Source organism: Cherax quadricarinatus, chromosome 8 (assembly GCF_038502225.1).
Source record: "Cherax quadricarinatus isolate ZL_2023a chromosome 8, ASM3850222v1, whole genome shotgun sequence".
In the NCBI taxonomy this organism is placed as follows: Eukaryota; Metazoa; Arthropoda; class Malacostraca; order Decapoda; family Parastacidae; genus Cherax; species Cherax quadricarinatus.
The window spans coordinates 27634729-27661508 of record NC_091299.1 but is presented as its reverse complement, the minus strand read 5'-3'; the positions used below and the strand labels follow the sequence as shown (position 1 = coordinate 27661508).

General features: G+C 39.5%; 1 protein-coding gene across 2 annotated transcripts in view; it reads left to right on the top strand.

The window, feature by feature from the left end:
- The first annotated feature begins 4086 nt into the window (after positions 1-4086).
- Positions 4087-26780, top strand: part of LOC128685435 (aladin) — a 39955-nt gene continuing 17261 nt past the window's right edge. The window contains exons 1-8 of one of the 2 annotated variants that reach the window (XM_070082994.1): positions 4087-4196; positions 6726-6849; positions 7176-7303; positions 7914-8095; positions 8937-9105; positions 15748-15907; positions 16312-16481; positions 23033-23263. In XM_070082994.1, coding sequence (XP_069939095.1) covers positions 6730-6849; positions 7176-7303; positions 7914-8095; positions 8937-9105; positions 15748-15907; positions 16312-16481; positions 23033-23263 — 1160 coding nt within the window. In that variant the 5' untranslated portion in view covers positions 4087-4196; positions 6726-6729. Of the gene's footprint in view, positions 4197-5770; positions 5875-6725; positions 6850-7175; positions 7304-7913; positions 8096-8936; positions 9106-15747; positions 15908-16311; positions 16482-23032; positions 23264-26780 lie in introns of those variants that run through there. The other variant, XM_070082995.1, reaches the window with a different exon arrangement.

The following is a 26780-nucleotide window of genomic DNA, read 5'->3' as shown; positions in this document are numbered from 1 at the left end:
CACCTCTGACTTTCCTTACTAGGTTGACCAACAACATTGTTTACACCCTTTACCTTCTCCAAAGCCTTAGTTTTGCAGGACACAATGTTGTCCTCCACTTCATAATATTGATCCAGCAGCCGCTCCCTTTCAGCATCATCTGCACAATTCTCTAGCAGATCTCTTTCACAGTCTTTAAACCACAATCTATATGACTCATGTCTATTTTCTAAGGCATCTAGGTGTAGCTTTAATTCATCAGGGTTTACCGTTTCTTGTCTCATTAACTCCATACACTTGTTGTATGATTTAGTAACATGACCCTTCCGAGCTTGTAGTGACGCTTTCTTTGCTTTGGCATCCATGGACTTGCCAGCCGCACTAACTTCCTCAGACCCAGCCATGGTTAGGGAATTAATAATCACCAATTATACAACTTAAGTAGACACCTTGTGAGAGTAATTCTTGCACTTTACTCTTGTATAAATCCTAGCCACCCATGTGCTAGTAATTAATTGGGCTAATTATCCTCCACCACACGACCGATTAAATTTGTGTACCCTATACCCACTTCCTTCAATCAGTCACTTAATTATTAAGTAATTAATTCAATTAATTTTTTACTGATTGCATCCGGTTCAGGAAGGACCAGCGGGCAGATGTGGAAAATTTTATAGGGTGCTGTATGTACCTCAACATTATATACATACAAGTAATCTCATTGGGAGACAACCATATTGTTTACCGTAGTCACCCCGTGTAGACATGTGAGAAAACTTAACCACCTCTGGTCACTACAGGTGGCCCCTCGACCCTCACAATCTTGTCCACATCTATCCGAGACCAGTATAAATTGGGTAGCACCCTCAAGCACGGCGCTATTAATTAATTGTGGACTGTATAGATTATATTAGTTTAACTGAATGAAGGGGGGGATAGGATACACATGGATACATCCATCAAGGAGAAAACATTTGTACATAATCCCACCACTTACCAGATATTCCCTGGTGGTCACTTGATGTGGCTGGATCACCCTTAACCTATCCAATTAAAACATACCTAACTGGCCAGTATCAGTCTGTTATAACTAGAAGGGTTACTTAACTGGGGGTGATTGATGCTCCTTATTTCCTCCATTCACCATCTCATTTCGACGTCCCGCCACACCGACACGGTTCTTATTCCAGCAGGACGAGGTATCCGTTGGTTTGTCCCGGTTTAGAAGTCGTGATACCATAAAACTTCACTATCCTCGATACGATAATCACTCGTTCCCTCGGAGCAGGGCGATCTATTTCACATCCCGCATTCTCTTAACTTAATGTTATTATCACTGATTACATTACCATTCACAAGACGATTTAACGTCTCATAATCATTATACACATTAGAGGTCCCTCCATTAAGATCTGAGGCCGATGAGTAAAGATTAACTCACGGGTATTTCCCCTGGACACACACCATGGCCGCGCACCAGTCACGCCTGGTCGAACCATTATTCACTGATTTTACCTCCTTTTTACGGTGGTCCCGTAAATCACGTTCCCTCACTCTTCACTAGGGACAGTCACGACACTTCCTATTATGAATTGAGGCCTATATTAATCCTTAGGCCGCCGTGAACGCCAGTTTCCTCATCCCCGGTTTTCACAGCCTCCTCACCCATTCAAAACACTGCCGCCACCACGTGCCCCAGCTCGACCCCTCACCCCTCCCCCCCCCGCACATCTGCGCAGGCGCAGCGGGAACCCAGCTGGTTCCATTCAAAATACAAATACATTTTGACCCAAATCAACACATTAAACACTTATTAGGCACTATAGCTTCGGAAATTAAATAATTTCCACACAGGGTATACGGCAATAGAGCGGAAAAGTAATGTGAAGGACCTGGGAGTGATAATGTCAGGGGATCTCGCCTGCAAAGACCACAACAATATATTTACCTCATCTGCTAGGAAAATGATAGGATGGATAATGAGACCATACAATAAGTGTCAGGGGCCCGAGACTGTTCAACTGCCTCCCAGCATACATAAGGGGGATTACCAACAGACCCCTGGCAGTCTTCAATCTGGCACTGGACAAGCACCTAAAGTCGGTTCCTGACCAGCCGGGCTGTGGCTCGTACGTTGGTTTGCGTGCAGCCAGCAGTAACAGCCTGGTTGATCAGGCTCTGATCCACCAGGAGGCCTGGTCACAGACCGGACCGCGGGGGCGTTGACCCCCGGAACTCTCTCCAGGTAAACTCCAGGTAAACCTTCAAAACTTGGGATTCCAGGCCCATTATGATTTTCTTTAATTGCATGTGCTCTCTAGGCTGGAATACTGCTGTACACTAACGGCCCCCTTCAAGGCTGGCAATATTGCAGACCTGGAGAGTGTACAAAGAACTTTCACGGCACACATAGGTACGATAAGGCACCTAAACTACTGGGAACGGTTGAAGGTCCTTGATCTGTATTCCCTCGAACGCAAGCGAGAGAGATACATGATAATATACACCTGGAAGGTCCTGGAGGGATTGGTACCAAACCTGCACATGAAAATCACTCCACTATGTTCCACAGTCAGCCCTCCTGGCCCTTTATCACTCTCTTATTTACCCCTATCTCACCTATGGAATTTGTGCATGGGGCTCAACAACAATTAACCATCTCAGACCACTAATTACCCAACAAAAGGCTGCAGTTAGAATGATAACAAATTCTCACTACAGGCAACACACTCCACCAATATTCAAAACACTCAACCTACTCACCATACAAAACATCCATACTTATTATTGCACCTATTACATACATAGAACACTTAACTCTGATATTAACCCTCCCCTCAAACATCTCCTTGCCAACCTCAACAGAACACATGACCATAACACAAGGCACAGATCACTCTTTGATGTTCCTCGTGTCCATCTCACACTATGCAAAAACTCAATGCACATAAAAGGCCCTAAAATCTGGAATTCATTACCTGTAAATATAAAAGAAACACTACCTGTTCATAAATTCAAGTCTCTTCTCAAAGATCACTTACTCACTCAAAACCAAATAAATAATGAATAACTGAACCTTATAAATTGTATATCCTATATGTTACTCACAATTATATCACACAAATGTTAAACCTAGGACCCAATCTAACTTTATTATTTTTTTTAAATACACTACCTAACAGAATACTCCATTCGACTGAATGTACAGCAATGCTTGCAACCATATGACCTGTCTTTGTAATACTCATTTGTGCTTTATAGTTATCTGTTTACAATAATGTTTTATCACTGATTTCATCATTGCTTAGTTAATCTTAAGTTAATTTTAAGCCAGCCCGTAATGCTATGCATATAAGTGGCTTTGGCATGCTGCTCTTACCTGTATTTTTTGTACCTCTGTTTGTATGCTTAAATTACTAAATAAATAAAATAAATAAATATGAAAGCAAAAGACTCGGCAGGAGATGTAACATTTCCCCGATGAAAAGCAGGGGCGCCACGAGCACATTGAGAGACAACACAGTAAGTGTCTGGGGCCCAAGACTGTTCAATTGCCTCCCCGCATACCTAAGGGGGATTACCAATAGACCCCTGGCTGTCTTCAAGAAGGCACTGGACAGGCACTTAAAGTCATTACCTGACCAACCAGGCTGTGGTTCGTACGTCAGCTTGCGTGCGGTCAGCAGTAACAGCCTGGTTGGTGAGACCCTGATGCACCATGAGGCCTGGTCTCAGACCGGGCCGCGAGGGCGTTGACCCCCGAAATCCTCTCCAGGTAAACCCCAATGGAAACAAGTCACTGTGACTATTTTTCTAGGTTATTCTAGGTAATTTACACTACGTATGATAATTGTAATTATGTGTATCTGTACTTAAATAAACTTAGAAACCGTATATATCAACAATCAATTAGATATTCTTTTATTAGTCTTAAGATAAGATAGGCTTAAGTTTGCCTGAAATACTCAACATAACTAAGGGTCTTCCTGCATGCACGCCTAAAAGTCACCCACCTTTGTACAAACATTGTATCGTGCTGAAATAAAGAATATTTACAATCTAATCTTCATTTAGTCCTAAGTCGTTACTTCATAAGTTTGCCATTAAAGTGTCTTTTAGGGGGTTTTCTTTGTCAGGAGTTGAGTAGTTGTGAAGTAAGCGAGGTAAATACAGCAGCAGCAGCCACTGACTCGCTGATTTGAACAACAACGTCTTAAGTAAGTAAATTTATCCAGGAATACACAAATACAGTTACAGTTACATAGATTATCATACACAGCAGCATATATGTGTGGAGAACCTAGGATAACCGAAAAAAATCAGACAAAGTGACTTATTTCCATTGGGGTCATTTTAATACAAGTATAGGTTCATTTACGTACAATTACACAGGATTTTAGGTGATTACAGCCGTCTTACATAATAATAATAAATTTATTTTGACATGATACATGGTTGTACAAAGGAATATAATAATTGAGTGTATATGCCAAAAGCCCCTTGTATGCAGAGCATTTTGTGCAAACTTAAAATTAACTTAAGGTTACTAAGGTAATAGCAGATTATATGGTAATTTATATGTAAATTACCTGGGATAACCCACCGGAAAGGTCAGGCGAAGTGACTTTTCTCTGTTTTTTTTATAAGGATCCTGGGTAGACACAGTCACTTGAGACAACAGCATTAATGACTAAGTTAACTGCACCTGTCATGAGGGAGGAGAAGAAAGTAGGAGAAAAAGAATAGAGGTGGAGAAGAACAAAAAGAAGAAAGGAGGAGAAGAATAAGAAGGGGAAGAGAGAGAAAAAAGGAGAAGGCTAAGAAGAAAGGAGGAGAAAAGGAGAAGAATAAGAAGAAAGGAGGAGAAAAGGAGAAGAATAAGAAGAAAGGAGGAGAAGAACGATAAAGAAGAATAAGAAGAAAGGAGAGGAAGAACAATAAAGAAGAATAAGAAAGGAGGAGAACAGCAATAAAGGTGAAGAATAAGAAGAAAGAAGAACAACAATAAAGGGGAAGAATAAGAAGAAAGGAGAACAGCAATAAAGGAGAAGAATAAGAAAGGAGAACAACAACAATAAAGGAGAAGAATAAGAAGAAAGGCAGAGAAGAAGAAAGCAACTGCAGTAATAGCAGGCATCGGTGAAGCAACACAAGTAATTGGGAGGAGAGGGAATCTTTAAGTAAACTGCAAATATCCTGAAGACGAGAAGAACAAGATGTTGATATATAACTAGAAGACATCTTGGCTGGACTCTGGCCACAGGGCATACACCGAGGGGTGTATTTCTCTTGACACTTTTTATGCTCGGAGTTTATTCCTTAATTTAGGGATTAAAGTATACTGTATTCTTGTCTGGTGGTGAAAAGGTTATGTGCAACCTTAATGACCCTAGTGTAGTCATTTTATTGGGGTTTTTAGCCTGAAGGTTAGCCACTCAGGCAGCACACTCAGCTGCCATTCTCAGTGTTCATGGTTCAAGCCCCGGCATGGTTGGGAACAGTAGGTGACTTGGACCTGCCTAGCATGGGCCTGTAGACTTGCTGCAGTGCTCCTTCTTATGTTCTTATGATATGCATGTTTCCTTATGCCTTTTGTCCCTGTTCATCTAGCAGTAAGTAGGTACCTGGGTGTTAGTCTCCTGGTGTGGGTATCATCCTGGGGAACAAGCTTAAAGGGCCCCTGTGGAAATAAGACAGACAGTCCTCAGTGATGCACTGACTGTATTAGATTATCCTGGGTATTATTAACCCTATGGGTTAATAATTATTAACCCTGTTTACCTGGAGAGAGTTAAACTCCAGGTAAACAGGGTTAATAATTATTAACCCATAGGGTTAATTAACCCATAGGGTTAATAATCCCAACAAAATCTTCAATCCAATTAGTTCTTCATGGTAAGTCAAGCTAAACAAGTGTAAGTAAATATAATGTTTAGGTAAATACTGTTTTTTTTATGGGCATTAAATCCCCATTGATTATACATTGACTTGCAGAACAACAAATTTATGTCTCACACTTTTTTTGCTAGTAGTTTAATTTCATCTCAAGGAAGGTGCCTTGATGCAGGTGAAGGGCACTTAATTCGAGGAAATAAGACCTGTCCTCCCCTTCCTTGGATCAAACCTGATTACCTTCCATTTTCCAGGTGTTATATATGACCTATACAAATTTAGTGCTTCCCGTGAATACAATAATAAAAATAATATACATAGTTGAATATGTGGTTGTATTAAAATATTTACCAGGAGGGCACCTGCATTGGTGAACTTATGACATATGACATAAAATATGTTCTGAACTTTTGTCTATGATATGCAGTACTGTCTTTCATTTGCCTTTCCTATTACTTGCATAAGGAATGCTCTTTGAATAAATTACAGTACTAATAGATTTTGAACTTAATAATTCATATGTAAGTAGACATACAGCATAGTACAGTATATTAAGGTTTCTGCTATAGCCCTGGGGGCATGCAGATATCTTGCTCTGCTTTGAGCATTGGCAACAACTTTTCTCCATTCTGTTTTTACTTTGTTGGTCAGGCATGTTGGGGGGGGTGCTATTCAACTCATTTTTTCTGTTCTGTAGCTCTGCTAATGCTGGATAAAGGGGAAAAGGATGCGAGTCATTGACTCGAGTAGAGTGTGTGTTTTGCCCTGCCAAGGTTTAGGCTTTACTTGGTAATTCTGGTATTGCAGCTCATGATTCTTTAATGATAATGCTCATTTTTATTTTTTACTTTCAGCATCATGATAAATTTACAATATCTCCCTCCACCACCTGCATGTGGACTTATAACAGCATATGAAAATGATGGCCGTCTTCGTGCACTAGGCAGCAGGGAGGCGCTCGCCACTACTAGGAACTGGGTCAGTATTCTACTTTTATTTGCACATGAATACTTTACAAACAAATTAATATGTTGCTGTTTTGTATTGCAGTAAAATATGTACAGTAATCTCTTGGTATTTTTGACTGCCATTTGCTATATCTTGCATCTAGAACTCAAGTTCCACTTCTTCTTATGTACATATATGTAAGTTCAACATCCACAAAATCCACTGGAAGATTACAGTTGAAATTAATAATTAAGTTGAAATTAGTTGATTAAGTTGAAATTAGTTAATTTCCTTATGAAGCATTAACATACATAGGAGTCTTATTGTGATGTTGTTGCTCATTCTTTGTGTATAAGCTTGGTGGACAGTTTATTGAAGTAATGGTTGGGCAGGAGCCAGTTAGGACAGCACACAGTAAACAAGAGGCCCGGGAAGCCTTTTCAGCTCACACAGAGACTTCTTGGCAACGTGTTATGTTTGCATAGTAAGTAATGAACAAAACAGATTAAATTTTCCTTGGTAGGTTTAATAGAGCACAAAGTGCTGACAAGTACCATAGATGTTTCCATATTTGCTATAATTGGTTATCAAAATTGTATAATTTGCAGCTTTGGATCTCCACTAGGAACTCTCAGTTAACATTGTTCACTATTTGCTGTGTATTTTAATTGAATATTTTATACAGTGTGTTACCTTAAGTCACTTTTTGAAATTTGTGCTGTACTCCTTAAAATTCGGTATAAAGTATCTAAAAGTTTGTCAAATAAAATCTAGCTACAGTTAAGGCTAGGAAGAAGCTTGCATAGTTTATTATATTGTATTTCATTTACATTTCATAGTATGAACAAAAAAAATTAGAATACTGTACCTTTCATTTATTTTAAGAGATTTTTCTTCTATAAAGATTGCCACAAATATACTTCTAGCTTTACATTAATTAATTTTTAGAATGTTGACAGATCCATGATAAAGCAGATTATAATTCTTTATATTTGGCCAGTATCAAATAACGTAGCTTGATACATTGTTGTTGTGAGGCATTACCCTGGTTTGGTAGGTTTCACAATATTTCAAAGCTTTCTTTCAATGTTCAGTTATGAGGAGGGCTGGGAGGCTTCCCTAGAGGAGATGATCAAGGGCAAAGATGAAGGTAGTCTCTATCAAGTGGCATCCACTGTGGCTTCCTTTATACTTAAAGTGTGTGGCTTCATTGCTAGAGCACAGGCACTCCTACCATCACCCAAGAATACTGTGAGCTCTCCAATAACTCCCCTTGGTAAGACAACACTTTTTACTTATCTTGCCCCACAGGGAAGGGGGGGGGGTGGCTTTATGCTGGTGAAGGTCTCTTGATCTGTAGAGTTATAGCTGTCATCTTAATTTTTAACAATTCCCCAGGTATTATATGACCCTTGTGGGTTTAGTGCTTCATGATTATAATTAGGTACCTGAATTCCATGTAAATGTTGAAAACCTTACCTGTAGATGTACACATTATTTTTTTTTTTTTTTCAACAAACTGGCCATATCCCACTGAGGCAGGATGACCTAAAAAGAAAAATGCAAGTTTCTCTTTTTAAATTTAGTAATGTATACAGGAGAAGGGGTTACTAGCCTCTTGCTTACGGCATTTTAGTTGCCCCTTTTGACACGCATGACTTTTGGAGGAAGAATTCTGTTCCACTTCCCCATGGAGGTATACATTATTTTTTTTCAACATGCTGGCTTTCTCCCACCAAGGTAAGGTGACCCAAAAAAGAAAGAAACACTATCACCATCATTCACACATAATCACTGCCTTTGCAGAGGTGCCCACATATGACAGTTTAGATGTCACTCCAAACAGCCAGTATCCCAAACCCCTCCTTTATTTATGCAATATTAAATTGTTAATACTTTTATAAAGTATAATAGAGTATATAACCCCTTCTCTTGTATAAATTACTAAATTTAAAAAGAGAAACTTCTTTTTTTCCTTTTGGGCCACCCTTCCTCTGTGGGATACAGCCTGTTTGTTGAAAGGAGAAGAATAAAGTACTGTATGCCATGATACATCATTATAACTTGCTCATAATACTCTGACTAATTGCCTTTTTCTACTTCCTCAATTACAACAGCTGTGCGTGGATCAGGTGGTAGTGTTGTGAGTGTAGCTTGGCATCCCCACACCAACACCTTAGCTGCTGTCTTTTGTGACGACACCATAAGAATATTTGCTGCTGGTCGAAGTATCAGCCCTCTTCTGAAACATCGCCTCCAGAAATCCATCATGCACATTGCTTGGATGCAAGTACAAATCTTTTAAAAATCTCATCAATTAACATAAAATATTTGTTGGGTATTTATGAAACAAGATTTTTTCACATTGTCTTTAGTATTTGAAGTTATTGCAAACTGAGGTTCGTACATTATTCATATTTTTTTGTTGATTTACTTGTGGATGCTAAATTTTCTACCCGGTAGTGTGCATTGCAGAAACACCTCTAAAACAACAAAATTTCATCAGAATTTCAAATGTTTATTGATAACAGTTGCACTCCCATATTGTGGGTGGTTACCTTAGGCCGCTACTGGTCACTGTGAATTCTTAGTCTGCAAATACTGTACCAATAATTTCTGTCTATATGATAGTTCTTTTTCACATTTGGATTCATTTTGCATTTCAGAGGCCTCTTGCTTTAACTTAATTAACTTTGGCATTGATTAAAAAAAATCTGACCAAAAGGAGAAGTGATTTGGATGTGGGGAAAATCCAATGTGCATATTTTGATCAAAGGCTTATTTTAACCTATTTGGAACTAATGTGTCCTTAGCAACTTGGAAAAGTTTTTGCCATACACTTTCTTGCTCTCTGGAGGTGTGTTTCTGATCCCTTCTTCTCTCAACAAACTGGCCATATCCCACCAAAGCAGGGTAGCCCAAAAAGAAAAACAAAAGTTTCTCTTTTTAACTTAAATAATATGCTATACAGGAGAATGGGTTACTAGCCTCTTGCTCCTGGCATTTTAGTCGCCTCTTATGACACACATGGCTTACAGAGGAAGAATTCTCTTCCACTTCCCCATGGAGATAAGAGGAAATAAACAAGGACAAGAGCTAGTAAGAAAAATAGAAGAAAACCCAGAGGGGTGTGTGTATATACGTATATGCTTTTACATGCATGTGTAGTGTGACCTAAGTGTAAGTAATGGTAGCAAGACATACCTGAAAGCTTGTATGTTTATGAGACAGAAAAAAGACACCAGCAATCCTGCCATCATGTAAAACAGTTAAAGGCTTCCATTTTACACTCACTTTGCAGGACTGTAGTACCTCCCTGGGCAGCTGCTGTCTACTAACCTACTACCTTGGTGTGTTTCTGATACTGTATATTTATATTTGTCCTGCAAGATTTCAGGTACGTCTTGCTACTTCTACTTACACTTAGGTCACACTACACATGCATGTACAAGCATATATATACACACCCCTCTGGGTTTTCTTCTATTTTCTTACTAGTTCTTGTTTGTTTCCTCTTATCTCCATGGGGAAGTGGAACAGAATTCTTCCTCCGCAAGCCATGCACATTGTAAGAGGCGACTAAAATGCTAGGAGCAAGGGGCTAGTAACCTCTTCTGTATATCTTACTAAATGTAAAAGGAGAAACTTTCGTTTTTCCTTTTGGGCCACCCTGCCTTGGTGGGATACGGCCGGTGTGTTGAAAGAAGAAAGATTTATATTTGTGCAGTAGGGTTCTGAAGGTCCACTGGGATTATAACCATCTCTCTTTCATTTACCCTATTTGGGAAGACTCTTCTGTTCAGGCTACCAGCACATTCCTTACCTGGAGTTTACCTGGAGAGAGTTTGAGAATCAATCCTTGCTGTCCCTGTCTCTGTTTCCTTCAGAATGAGTACACTGCTTCTTCTCTTCAACCAGCTTTGCCCTGGGAGGAATTGTTCCAAAGTTGGCCCCTACAATACCTGGGGTATTGTTAGCTCATTCACCTTTGTGACTTTGGTTCCACTGGATTATTTCTTAAGGAAATGCAGCTGACCATACAGTAAATTAACTTTTGCATGACATACGTACATCTGATTAGTGTGGTCCCCTGGGTTTCCTTCCTGGAATATCAAGAAGACTTTTGCCTGGTACTTGCACTTTGCCATCCCAGGTGCATGGCTTTGCTCAGGCCCCACAAAACAAGATCCCCTGCAATCACTTCCTGGCCAACAACTGTATAGCAGCCCAGGAGAAATCAGGTCTTTGACCTGGTTGCTGATGCATGCCTCCATTCTACTGGTTTTTGCTTGTTTGGTGTTCTTGGTATAGTTCCTAGTGAATCTAGGGCCCCACTGTAAAAGAAAAAAAATTTTTTTTTTATTATCACACCGGCCGATTCCCACCAAGGCAGGGTGGCCCGAAAAAGAAAAACTTTCACCATCATTCACTCCATCACTGTCTTGCCAGAAGGGTGCTTTACACTACAGTTTTTAAACTGCAACATTAACACCCCTCCTTCAGAGTGCAGGCACTGTACTTCCCATCTCCAGGACTCAAGTCCGGCCTGCCGGTTTCCCTGAATCCCTTCATAAATGTTACTTTGCTCACACTCCAACAGCACGTCAAGTATTAAAAACCATTTGTCTCCATTCACTCCTATCAAACACGCTCACGCATGCCTGCTGGAAGTCCAAGCCCCTCGCACACAAAACCTCCTTTACCCCCTCCCTCCAACCCTTCCTAGGCCGACCCCTACCCCGCCTTCCTTCCACTACAGACTGATACACTCTTGAAGTCATTCTGTTTCGCTCCATTCTCTCTACATGTCCGAACCACCTCAACAACCCTTCCTCAGCCCTCTGGACAACAGTTTTGGTAATCCCGCACCTCCTCCTAACTTCCAAACTACGAATTCTCTGCATTATATTCACACCACACATTGCCCTCAGACATGACATCTCCACTGCCTCCAGCCTTCTCGCTGCAACATTCATCACCCACGCTTCACACCCATATAAGAGCGTTGGTAAAACTATACTCTCATACATTCCCCTCTTTGCCTCCAAGGACAAAGTTCTTTGTCTCCACAGATTCCTAAGTGCACCACTCACTTTTTCCCTCATCAATTCTATGATTCACCTCATCTTTCATAGACCCATCCGCTGACACGTCCACTCCCAAATATCTGAATACGTTCACCTCCTCCATACTCTCTCCCTCCAATCTGATATTCAATCTTTCATCACCTAATCATTTTGTTATCCTCATAACCTTACTCTTTCCTGTATTCACCTTTAATTTTCTTCTTTTGCACACCCTACCAAATTCATCCACCAATCTCTGCAACTTCTCTTCAGAATCTCCCAAGAGCACAGTGTCATCAGCAAAGAGCAGCTGTGACAACTCCCACTTTGTGTGTGATTCTTTATCTTTTAACTCCACGCCTCTTGCCAAGACCCTCGCATTTACTTCTCTTACAACCCCATCTATAAATATATTAAACAACCACGGTGACATCACACATCCTTGTCTAAGGCCTACTTTTACTGGGAAAAAATTTCCCTCTTTCCTACATACTCTAACTTGAGCCTCACTATCCTCGTAAAAACTCTTCACTGCTTTCAGTAACCTACCTCCTACACCATACACTTGCAACATCTGCCACATTGCCCCCCTATCCACCCTGTCATACGCCTTTTCCAAATCCATAAATGCCACAAAGACCTCTTTAGCCTTATCTAAATACTGTTCACTTATATGTTTCACTGTAAACACCTGGTCCACACACCCCCTACCTTTCCTAAAGCCTCCTTGTTCATCTGCTATCCTATTCTCCGTCTTACTCTTAATTCTTTCAATTATAACTCTACCATACACTTTACCAGGTACACTCAACAGACTTATCCCCCTATAATTTTTGCACTCTCTTTTATCCCCTTTGCCTTTATACAAAGGAACTATGCATGCTCTCTGCCAATCCCTAGGTACCTTACCCTCTTCCATACATTTATTAAATAATTGCACCAACCACTCCAAAACTATATCCCCACCTGCTTTTAACATTTCTATCTTTATCCCATCAATCCCGGCTGCCTTACCCCCTTTCATTTTACCTACTGCCTCACGAACTTCCCCCACACTCACAACTGGCTCTTCCTCACTCCTACAAGATGTTATTCCTCCTTGCCCTATACACGAAATCACAGCTTCCCTATCTTCATCAACATTTAACAATTCCTCAAAATATTCCTTCCATCTTCCCAATACCTCTAACTCTCCATTTAATAACTCTCCTCTCCTATTTTTAACTGACAAATCCATTTGTTCTCTAGGCTTTCTTAACTTGTTAATCTCACTCCAAAACTTTTTCTTATTTTCAACAAAATTTGTTGATAACATCTCACCCACTCTCTCATTTGCTCTCTTTTTACATTGCTTCACCACTCTCTTAACTTCTCTCTTTTTCTCCATATACTCTTCCCTCCTTGCATCACTTCTACTTTGTAAAAACTTCTCATATGCTAACTTTTTCTCCCTTACTACTCTCTTTACATCATCATTCCACCAATCGCTCCTCTTCCCTCCTGCACCCACTTTCCTGTAACCACAAACTTCTGCTGAACACTCTAACACTACATTTTTAAACCTACCCCATACCTCTTCGACCCCATTGCCTATGCTCTCATTAGCCCATCTATCCTCCAATAGCTGTTTATATCTTACCCTAACTGCCTCCTCTTTTAGTTTATAAACCTTCACCTCTCTCTTCCCTGATGCTTCTATTCTCCTTGTATCCCATCTACCTTTTACTCTCAGTGTAGCTACAACTAGAAAGTGATCTGATATATCTGTGGCCCCTCTATAAACATGTACATCCTGAAGTCTACTCAACAGTCTTTTATCTACCAATACATAATCCAACAAACTACTGTCATTTCGCCCTACATCATATCGTGTATACTTATTTATCCTCTTTTTCTTAAAATATGTATTACCTATAACTAAACCCCTTTCTATACAAAGTTCAATCAAAGGGCTCCCATTATCATTTACACCTGGCACCCCAAACTTACCTACCACACCCTCTCTAAAAGTTTCTCCTACTTTAGCATTCAAGTCCCCTACCACAATTACTCTCTCACTTGGTTCAAAGGCTCCTATACATTCACTTAACATCTCCCAAAATCTCTCTCTCTCCTCTGCATTCCTCTCTTCTCCAGGTGCATACACGCTTATTATGACCCACTTCTCGCATCCAACCTTTACTTTAATCCACATAATTCTTGAATTTACACATTCATATTCTCTTTTCTCCTTCCATAACTGATCATTTAACATTACTGCTACCCCTTCCTTTGCTCTAACTCTCTCAGATACTCCAGATTTAATCCCATTTATTTCCCCCCACTGAAACTCTCCTACCCCCTTCAGCTTTATTCGCTTAGGGCCAGGACATCCAACTTCTTTTCATTCATAACATCAGCAATCATCTGTTTCTTGTCATCCGCACTACATCCACGCACATTTAAGCAACCCAGTTTTATAAAGTTTTTCTTCTTCTCTTTTTTAGTAATTGTATACAGGAGAAGGGGTTACTAGCCCATTGCTCCCGGCATTTTAGTCGCCTCATACGACACGCATGGCTTACGGAGGAAAGATTCTTTTCCACTTCCCCATGGACAATAGAAGAAATAAAAAAGAACAAGAGCTATTTAGAAAAAGGAGAAAAACCTAGATGTATGTATATATATATATGCATGTGCGTGTCTGTGAAGTGTGACCAAAGTGTAAGTAGGAGTAGCAAGATATCCCTGTTATCTTAGCGTGTTTATGAGACAGAAAAAGAAACCAGCAATCCTACCATCATGCAAAACAGTTACAGGTTTTTGTTTCACAGTCATCTGGCAGGACGGTAGTACTTCCCTGGGTGGTTGCTGCATTTGTGTCGAAGTCTGATGACTAATGGAAACTTCCATTTTCCTAATCTGTTCTGCACTGGTTGTCAACTGGTAGGTCAGCTAGTGTGTTCTTACAGAAAGGAAACTAAACTGAGAATGTGTGAGCCAGTCATTATTGGAGCCTAAAGATATGATTGAAAAGGTGGATGCATAATGGCTATGTTTCTAGATAGTCATTAGACCTGTGTTCAAAGCTGTATTTTTCATCCTTCAAAATCATTTAATTTATGCTTACTTTTCAGAGCGCCTACTACTTACAGCATTTTCCTGTCTTAATTTGAATGTTTTAGCATACACTATATTTTCCATCCTACTGAAATTTACTTTCAATTCTCGTTTGAATATTAAATTTTTACAATAAATTGTAAGTAGCAATATATATATATATATATATATATATATATATATATATATATATATATATATATATATATATATATATATATATATATATATATATATATTATTTATTTATTTATTTATTTATTTATTTATTTTTAAACAAGTCGGCCGTCTCCCACCGAGGCAGGGTGACCCAAAAAGAAAGAAAATCCCCAACAAGAAAATACTTTCATCATTCAACACTTTCACCTCACTCACACATAATCACTGTTTTTGCAGAGGTGATCAGAATACAACAGTTTAGCAGCATATACGTATAAAGATACACAACATATCCTTCCAAACTGCCAATATCCCAAACCCCTCCTTTAAGGTGCAGGCATTGTACTTCCCATTTCCAGGACTCAAGTCCAGCTATATAAAAATAACCAGTTTCCCTGAATCCTTTCACTAAATATTACCCTGCTCACACTCCAACAGCTCGTCATGTCCCAAATACCATTCGTCTCCATTCACTCCTATCTAACACACTCACGCATGCTTGCTGGAAGTCCAAGCCCCTTTATTTAATATACAAGTACTAACTCTCATTGTTAAAATTTGTATGTCTGTGAGTGTTTGATGTAAGTAACTTTTTATTTCTCAGGCCATATTCAGCCTCACTTTTGGCTGTAGGCTGTGAGTGTGGTATACTGCTGTGGACACTAGACCCAGTGAATGTTGTAACTCGCCCCTCTGGCTCCTGTGTCTCACTCCTGGCTTATCCTAGTGCAACTCCAATCAACTCCCTCACCTGGCATCCCAAGGTCTGTGTCAGTAATTAAGTTTCAACTTATATTTAATTAGCTATCACTGCAAACATTATTGTGAGCTGAGTATTTTTCTTCCAATTTGTCTTTTGACTTTAATTACTTTGTTACGGGTTTATTGGTTGCACAATTAATACTTTTGCATTCATGAGTACATATATAATCTCACCCTCTCAAGTGAGGCAGGCACAAGGCAAGGTGACCTGAAAAAAGAAGAAACAAAAGTTTTTCTTTTAACATTTAGTAATACAGTACATTATATGCCATATATCAAATCAAAGCAATAATTAGGCAAATTTGATAGATCTTTGGATGTACAGTTTACACTTATTTGTTTAATGGCTATTGCATTTTAGGGTGTACCTTTTTCAATTATTTGTATAAAGTTTATCTTATTGTAGGGCAATTTGCTAGCATGTGTTGGAGGCAGTAGCAGTCAGCTGATTGTGTGGGATGTGGGACGTGAGGTACCAGTCGTGGTCCACAGTGGGACGGGCGGCAGCATCTCTCTGGTACTTTGGTCTCCAAATAGTTCAAGACTTTTTGTTGCTTACTCCTCCAAGATAATGAGGTAATGGAATTTTACTGTGTGTGCTGCTTGATTTGAATTGTAGTTTAATTTGTCTGCATTTATCATGTCCTCTCAGCACTGCAGAGGCTCTAACACAAAAATATTATACTAAATCATTTTCGTTCTCCTATGTTAAGGTTATTTATGTGCTTTATCAATTGTATCTTTCACTCACCTATGCACTTCCTCACTTAGTCTTTACTTCTGCATTGAGTTTTCTTAGGTTAATACACTTTCTTGTCTGTAAACTTAACAAATATTAATTAGGTAGTTTTAGACCATTATGTGCAGAGGCAAATAATGGTCTATAAACTGCACCCCACTATTTTTTTACTAAGCAAGTTACAGCAGCATTGATTTATTTACAATTTATTGAGCATTATGTAATGTAAGGGTTTGTTTATGCAGTTCTGTTTGATTAGATAAATTAGTGGAGTAAAATAAAGGTTGGATGTGAAAAGTGGGTTATAGTAAGCATATATGCACCTGGAGAAGAGAGAAGTGTAGAGGAGAGAGAGAGAGAGAGATTTTGGGAAATGCTGAGTGAATGTGTGGGGAGTTTTGAACCAAGTATGAGAGTATTGGTGGTTGGGGATTTCAATGCTAAAGTGGGCAAAAATGTGGAGGGAGTAGTAGGTAAATTTGGGGTGCCAGAGGTAAATGAAAATGGGGAGCCTTTAATTGAGCTATGTGTAGAAAGAGGTTTGGTAATAAGTAATACATATTTTATGAAGAAGAGGATAAATAAGTATACAACGTATGATATAGCACATAATGAAAGTAGTTTGTTAGATTATGTATTGTGGGTAAAAGGTTGATGGGTAGGCTTCAGGATGTGTGTGTTTATAGAGGGGCAACTGATATATCGGATCATTATTGAGTCGTAGTTACGGTTAGAGTAAGAGGTAGATGGGACAATAGGAAAATGGCAACAGCAAGTAAGAGTGAGGTGAAAGTGTATAAATGGAGAGAGGAGGAAGTTAGTGTGAGATATAAGCAGCTATTGGCAGAAAGGTGGACTAGTGCAAGTATGAGTAGTGGGGGGGTTAAGAGGGTTGGAATAGTTTTAAAAATGCAGTATTAGAATGTGGGGCAGAAGTCTGTGGCTATAGGAGGGTGGATGCGTGAGGAAAGAGGAGTGGTAGAATGACGAAGTAAAGGGTGTGATAAAAGATAAAAAGGTAGCTTATGAGAGGTTTTTACAAAGCAGACGTGTTATAAGAAGAGCAGAGTATATGGATAGTAAAAGAAAAGTGAAGAGAGTGGTGAGAAAGTGCAAGAGGAGAGCAGATGATAGAGTGGGTGCAGTACTGTCTAGAAATTTTGATGAAAATAAGAAAAAATTTTGGGGTGAGATAAACAAGTTAATGAAAATCTAGGGAACGAATGGATTTGTCAGTTAAAAACAGTAGGGGAGTTAGTAGATGGGGAGCTGGAGGTATTGAGTAGATGCCGGGAATATTTTGAGGAACTTTTAAATCGATGAAGAAAGCGAGGCGGTAATTTCATGCACTGGCCAGGGAGATAAAACATCTTTTAGGAGTGAAGAAGAGCAGGATGTGAGTGTGGGGGAGGTGCGTGAGGCATGATGTAGAATGAAAGGGGATAAAGCAGCTGGAACTGACGAGATCATGACAGAAATGTTAAAAGCAAGGGGGGGGGGGGATATAGTGTTGGAGTGGTTGGTATATATGTTTAATAAATGTATGAAACCTAGGTAGTAGGTTGGTAGACAGCAGCCGCCCAGGGAGGTACTACCGTCCTGCCAAGTGAGTGTAAAACGATAATTGTTTTACATGATGGTAGGATTGCTGGTGTCTTTTGTCTGTCTCGTAAACATGCAAGATTTCAGGTACGTCTTGCTACTTCTACTTACACTTAGGTCACACTACACATACATGTACAAGCATATACATACACGTACACCCCTCTGGGTTTTCTTCTATTTTCTTTCTAGCTCTTGTTCCTGTTTATTTCCTCTTATCTCCATGGGGAAGTGGAACAGAATTCTTCCTCCGTAAGCCATGCGTGTTGTAAGAGGCGACTAAAATGCCGGAAGCAAGGGGCTAGTAACCCCTTCTCCTGTATAAATTACTAAATTTAAAAAGAGAAACTTTCGTTTTTCTTTTTGGGCCTCCCTGCCTTGGTGTGATACGGCCGGTTTGTTAAAAAAAAAAAAAAAAAAAAGGTTACTGAGTATACCAGGAATAGTGTACGGTAGGGTTATTATTGAGAGAATTAGAGGTAAGACAGAGAGTAGGATTGCAGATGAGCAAGGAGGCTTTAGAGTGGGAAGGGGATGTGTAGATCAAGTGTTTACATTGAAGCATATATGTGAACAGTAATTAGATAAAGATAGGAAGTTTTCATTGCCTTTATGGATTTAGAAATGGCATATGATTGAGTGGATAGGGGAGCAATGTGGCAGATATTGCAAGTGTATGGAATAGGTAGTAAGTTACTAAATCCTGTAAAGAAATTTTATGAGGATAGGCTCAGGGTAGGGTGTGTAGGAGAGAGGGAGACTACTTCCCTGTAAAAGTAGGTCTTAGACAGGACTGTGTAATGTCACCATAGTTGTTTAATATATTTATAGATGGGTTTGTGAAAGAAGTAAATGCTAGGGTGTTGGGGAGAAGGGTAGGATTAAATTATGGGGAATCAAGTACAAAATGGGAGTTGACACAGTTACTTTTTCCTGATGATACTGTGCTTATGGGAGATTCTGAAGAAAAGTTGCAAAGGTTATTGGAAGAGTTTGGGAGGGTGTGTAAAGGTAGAAAGTTGAAAGTAAACATAAATAAGAGTAAAGTGATGAGGGTATCAAACGATTTTGATAAAATTGGATATTACATTGAAGAGAGGGAGTATGGAAGAAGTGAATGTTTTCAGATACATATTTGGGCGTTGGCATGTCAGCGGATGGGTTCATGAAGGATGAGGTTAATCATAGAATTGATGAAGGAAAAAAAGGTGAGTGGTGCATTGAGGTATTTGTGGAGACAAAAAAACGTTATCCATGGAGGCAAAGAAGGGAATGTATGAAAGTATAGTGGTACCAACACTCTTGTATGGGTGTGAAGCTTGGGTTGTAAATGCTGCAGCAAGGAGGTGGCTGGATGCATTGGAGATGTCCTGTCTAAGGGCAATGTGGTGTAAATATTATGCAGAGAATTTGGAGTGTGGAAATTAGAAGGTGTGGAGTTAATAAAAGTATTAGTCAGAGGTCTGAAGAGGGGTTGTTGAGGTGGTTTGGTCATTTAGAGAGAATGGATCAAAGTAGAATGACATGGAGAGCGTATAAATCTGTAGGGGAAGGAAGGCGTAGTAGGGGTTGTCCTCGAAATGGTTGGAGGGAGTGGGTAAAGGAGGTTTTGTGGGCGAGGGGTTTGGACTTGCAACAAGCGTGCATGAGTGTGTTAGATAGGAGTGAATGGAGACGAATGTTTTTTGGGACCTGACGAGCTGTTGGAGTGTGAGCAGGGTAATATTTAGTGAAGGGATTCTGGGAAACCAGTTATTTTTATATAGCCGGACTTGAGTACTAGAAATGGAAAGTACAGTGCCTGCACTTTAAAGGAGGGGTTTGGGATATTGGCAGTTTTGAGGGATATGTTATATGTCTTTATATGTATATGCTTCTAAAGTGTTGTATCTGAGCGCCTCTGCAAAAACAGTGATTATTTATGTGTGAGGTGAAAATGTTGAATGATGAAAGTATTTTCTTTTTGGGGATTTTCTTTCTTTTTGGGTCACCGTGCCTCGGTGAGAGATGGCCGACTTGTTGAAAAAAAAGTGTGTACAGTTTTACCTATAAATATATTTAAAATAATGCAGTGTGTAGTAATACTTTAGTTCAGAAAAATGTGATTTTTTTTTTTAACACTTCGGTCGTTTCCTACTGAGGCAGTGACCCAAAAAGAATGAAAAACCCTGATGTGATATGTACATAAAATATCAGATTTTTTAACACACTGACTGTAGGGTAGGGTTACCCAAAAATGAGGAAACACATTTATCATTCACTCAAACACTGTCTTCCCAGATGTGTGCAACCTTCACAATTTAGATGACCCTCCTAACTGCAATATCCTCACCCCTCCTTTAGAGTGAAGGCAACTGTACTTACCACCTCCAAGACTTGAGACCAGCTAACCACTTTCCCTGATTCCTTTCACAAATGTTAAATTGCTCTCACTTCAACAGTATATCAAGCCATAAAAACGTTATGGCCCCACAAGCCTTTTGGGTGTCCAGCCCCTATTACTCAAAACTTCCTATATTGTCTCCCTCCATCTCTCCTAGGATGACCCTTCATCTCCATCCTTCCTCCCCAGATTTATATATCCTCCTAGTCATTCCATTCTGTTCCATGCTCTCTAAATTTCCAGACCACCTCAGCAACCTCTCCTCAGCCCTCTGAATTATACTCGTGGTAACTCCACAGCGTCCTCTAATCTCCCTGCTCTAAATTTTCTTTGTGATATTCACGCTACACATTGCTCTCAGACACCTCTACTGCCTCTAGTCTCTCTTCTGCAGCATTTACAGCCCATGCCTCACCTATAAAAAATGTAAGTACCACTTTACTCTGGTGCATTCCCCATTTTTGCTTCCATAAACTTCGTTCTTTCCACAGATGCCTCGACACACCATCTACCTTTTCCACCTCATCTGTTTTCTGGTTCATCACGTCTTTCATAGATACAACTCCCGACATGTCCACTTCCAAATTACTGAATACTGTACATATCTATATCTAAATACATTTACATATGTATTCACTTCTTACATACTCCCTCCCTCAAATCTGATATCCAGTCTTTCATTGCCTAGATTTTTTTGTTACTCTCATTACATTGCTATTTTCTATGTTCACTTTTTATTTTCTTTTACACACCCGTCCAGATTCTTCCACCAGCTTTTCTCTTCAGAATCTAACAGTAATACTTCACATCATAATATCAGCAATTGATATAAATTTGTTTTGATTGTACAATAGTTACATAAAGCATGATTATGAATTCTGTATTTTATATTAAAAGTCTTTATGGAATCTATATAAAGTTTTTTTTTTTTTTTTTTTTTAACAAGTCAACCGTCTCCCACCGAGGCAGGGTGACCCAAAGAGAAAGAAAATCCCCAAAAAGAAAATAGTTTCATCATCATTCAACACTTTCCCCTCACTCACACATAATCACCGTTTTTGCAGAGGTGCCCAGGATACAACAGTTTATACGTATAAAAATACGCAATATATCTCTCCAAACTGCCAATATCCCAAACCCATCCTTTAGAGTGCAGGCATTGTACTTCTCATTTCCAGGACTCAAGTCCGGTTATATAAAATAACCGTTTTCCCGAATCCCTTCACTAAATATTACCCTGCTCACACTCCAACAGATCGTCAGGTCCCAAATTCCATTTGTCTCCATTCACTCCTATCTAATACGCTCACGCACGCTTGCTGGAAGTCCAAACCCCTCGCCAACAACACCTCCTTTACCCCTTCCCTCCAACCTTTTTGAGGATGACCCGTACCCCGCCTTCCTTCCCCTACAGATTTATACGCTCTCCATGTCATTCTACTTTGATCCATTCTCTCTAAATGACCAAACCACCTCAACAAACCCTCTTCAGCCCTCTGACTAATACTTTTATTAACTCCACACCTTCTCCTAATTTCCACACTTCGAATTTTCTGCATAATATTTACACTGCACATTGCCCTTAGACAGGACATCTCCACTGCCTCCAACCGCCTCCTCGCTGCACCATTTACAACCTAAGCTTCACACCCATATAAGAGTGTTGGTACTACTATACTTTCATACATTCCCTTCTTTGCCTCCATAGATAACATTTTTTGCCTCCACATATACCTCAATGCACCACTCGCCTTTTTTCCTTCATCAATTCTATGATTAACCTCATCCTTCATAAATCCATCTGCTAACACGTCAACTCCCAAATATCTGAAAACATTCACTTCTTCCATACTCCTCCTCCCCAATTTGATCTCCAATTTTTCTTTATCTAAATCATTTGATACTCTCATCACCTTACTCTTTTCTATGTTCACTTTCAACTTTCTACCTTTACACACATTCCCACATTCGTCCACTAACCTTTGCAATTTTTCTTTAGAATCTCCCATAAGCACAGTAGTATCATCAGCAAAAAGTAACTTTGTCACTTCCCATTTTGTATTTAATTCCCCATAATTTAATCCCACCCCTCTCCCAAACACCCTAGCATTTACTTCTTTTACAACCCCATCTGTAAATATATTAAACAACCATGGTATATTTAATGTATATTAAATGATAGTCCTGCTGTACAGTGCAGCAAATCTCTGAAGATAATGGTCACCAAACACTTTCTTGCTCATATTATACCACTCTTTAAAATTATCTTTCTTGAAGTTAGCACTTTATTTTTCTTAAATCACCTTGTACATCCATTAAGTCTTTTAAAGTTAACCATTTGCTTGGTTATTTTACCTTTATTAAAATTGGTATAAGCTTGTAAACTATTGTCTCATTTTACAGAGTATTTGAAACGCGTGATTGGACATACGAGCAGTGGAGTTTGGAATCTCCTGTTAAGTCTGCAGCTTGGTCATGTTTAGGTCATTTGCTGCTATTTGTAACTCAAGATGACCCAGTCCTGTACTACCTTGGATTTATTCCTGGTGAGGATATTGGTGGAACACAGGTGGCTGCCCAAGTTGCTGACCTCACTCAAACTCTGGTCACTGATGAGGATGGTGAGGAAATTAGGTGAGACATTCCTAGTTGTGTATTATAGGTTATTTATCCAAAATTGTTAAGGACTAGTTCCATGAAATATAACATCTAATGACATTTTTTACACCAAGGAATGTACAGGTTCTAAACTGTTATCTTACCACAGCTCATTTTTTAAAGTCCAGTCCTATCTAAGGTATACTACCACAGCCCTCATGATATGACCACAACAGTCAGCTAACACCCAGGTACTGCTGGCTGAACAGGGGCAGCCATTGTAAAGAGAGTTGCCCATGCATCACACACCCAAGGAAGGAACCTGGGTTCTTCAGTTGTGAAGAGAAGTCACTACCATAGATATTGAAATCATATACAAGAAAATGAAAAGGTCTAAGAATGTTGTAAGATTGTAATTTTTTTTTTTTTTTTTTTTTTTTAAACAAGTCGGCCGTCTCCCACCGAGGCAGGGTGACCCAAAAAAGAAAGAAAATCCCCAAAAAAGAAAATACTTTCATCATCATTCAACACTTTCACCACACTCGCACATTATCACTGTTTTTGCAGAGGTGCTCAGAATACAACAGTCTAGAAGCATACACATATAAAGATACACAGCATATCCCTCCAAACTGCCAATATCCCAAACCCCTCCTTTAAAGTGCAGGCATTGTACTTCCCATTTCCAGGACTCAAGTCCGACTATATGAAAATAACTGGTTTCCCTGAATCCCTTCACTAAATATTACCCTGCTCACACTCCAACAGATCGTCAGGTCCCAAGTACCATTCGTCTCCATTCACTCCTATCTAACACGCTCACGCACACTTGCTGGAAGTCCAAGCCCCTTGCCCACAAAATCTCCTTTACCCCCTCTCTCCAACCCTTTCGAGGACGACCCCTACCCCACCTTCCTTCCCCTATAGATTTATATGCTTTCCATGTCATTCTACTTTGATCCATTCTCTCTAAATGACCAAACCACCTCAACAACCCCTCTTCTGCCCTCTGACTAATACTTTTATTAACTCCACACCTTTTCCTAATTTCCACACTCCGAATTTTCTGCATAATATTTACACCACACATTGCCCTTAAACAGGACATCTCCACTGCCTCCAACCGTCTCCTCGCTGCTGCATTTACCATCCAAGCTTCACACCCATATAAGAGTGTTGGTACTACTATACTTTCATACATTCCCTTCTTTGCCTCCATAGATAACGTTTTTTGACTCCACATATACCTCAACGCACCACTCACTTTTTTTCCCTCATCAATTCTATGATTAACCTCATCCTTCATAAATCCATCCGCCGACACGTCAACTCCCAAGTATCTGAAAACATTCACTTCTTCCATACTCCTCCTCCCCAATTTGATATCCAATTTTTCTTTATCTAAATCATTTGACACCCTCATCACCTTACTCTTTTCTATGTTCACTTTCAACTTTTTACCTTTACACACATTCCCAAACTCATCCACTAACCTTTGCAATTTTTCTTTAGAATCTCCCATAAGCACAGTATCATCAGCAAAAAGTAACTGTGTCAATTCCCATTTTGAATTTGATTCCCCAAAATTTAATCCCACCCCTCTCCCGAACACCCTAGCATTTACTTCCTTTACAACCCCATCTATAAATATATTAAACAACCATGGTGACATTACACATCCCTGTCTAAGACCTACTTTTACCGGGAAGTATTCTCCCTCTCTTCTACACACCCTAACCTGAGCCTCACTATCCTCATAAAAACTCTTTACAGCATTTAATAACTTACTACCTATTCCATATACTTGCAACATCTGCCACATTGCTCCTCTATCCACTCTATCATATGCCTTTTCTAAATCCATAAATGCAATAAAAACTTCCCTACCTTTATCTAAATGTTCACATATATGCTTCAATGTAAACACTTGATCTACACATCCCCTACCCACTCTGAAACCTCCTTGCTCATCCGCAATCCTACATTCTGTCTTGCCTCTAATTTTTTTAATTATAACCCTACCGTACACTTTTCCTGGTATACTCAGTAAGCTTATTCCTCTATAATTTTTACAGTCTCTTTTGTCCCCTTTCCCTTTATATAAAGGGACTATACATGCTCTCCGCCAATCCCTAGGTACCTTCCCCTCTTTCATACATTTATTAAAGAAAATTACCAACCACTCCAACACTATATCCCCCCCTGCTTTTAACATTTCTGTCATGATCCCATCAGTTCCAGCTGCTTTACCCCCTTTCATTTTACGTAATGCCTCACGTACCACCCCCACACTTACATTCTGCTCTTCTTCACTCCTAAAAGATGGTATACCTCCCTGACCAGTGCATGAAATTTCTGCCTGTTTCTTCCTTAACATTTAAAAGTTCCTCAAAATATTCTCGCTATTTACCTAATACCTCCATCTCCCCATCTACTAACTCCCCTACTCTGTTTTTAACTGACAAATCCATACTTTCCCTAGGCTTTCTTAACTTGTTTAACTCACTCCAAAATTTTTTCTTATTTTCATTAAAATTTCTTGACAGTGCCTCTCCCACTCTATCATCTGCTCTCCTTTTGCACTCTCTCACCACTCTCTTTACCTTTCTTTTACTCTCCATATACTCTGCTCTTCTTATAACACTTCTGCTTTGTAAAAACCTCTCATAAGCTACCTTTTTTTCTTTTATCACACCCTTTACTTCATCATTCCACCAATCACTCCTCTTTCCTCCTGCCCCCACCCTCCTATAACCACAAACATCTGCCCCACATTCTAATACTGCATTTTTAAAACTATTCCAACCCTCTTCAACCCCCCACTACTCATCTTTGCACTAGCCCACCTTTCTGCCAATAGGCGCTTATATCTCACCCGAACTTCCTCCTCCCTTAGTTTATACACTTTCACCTCCCTCTTACTTGTTGTTGCCACCTTCCTCTTTTCCCATCTACCTCTTACTCTAACTGTAGCTACAACTAAATAATGATCTGATATATCAGTTGCCCCTCTATAAACATGTACATCCTGGAGCCTACCCATCAACCTTTTATCCACCAATACATAATCTAATAAACTACTTTCATTACGTGCTACATCATACCTTGTATATTTATTTATCCTCTTTTTCATAAAATATGTATTACTTATTACCAAATCTCTTTCTACACATAGCTCAATTAAAGGCTCCCCATTTACATTTACCCCTGGCACCCCAAATTTACCTACTACTCCCTCCATAACATTTTTACCCACTTTAGTATTGAAATCCCCAACCACCATTACTCTCACACTTGATTCAAAACTCCCCACGCATTCACTCAACATTTCCCAAAATCTCTCTCTCTCCTCTACACTTCTCTCTTCTCCAGGTGCATACACGCTTATTATAACCCACTTTTCACATCCAATCTTTATTTTACTCCACATAATCCTTGAATTAATACATTTATAGACCCTCTTTTCCTGCCATAGCTTATCCTTCAACATTATTGCTACTCCTTCTTTAGCTCTAACTCTATTTGAAACCCCTGACCTAATCCCATTTATTCC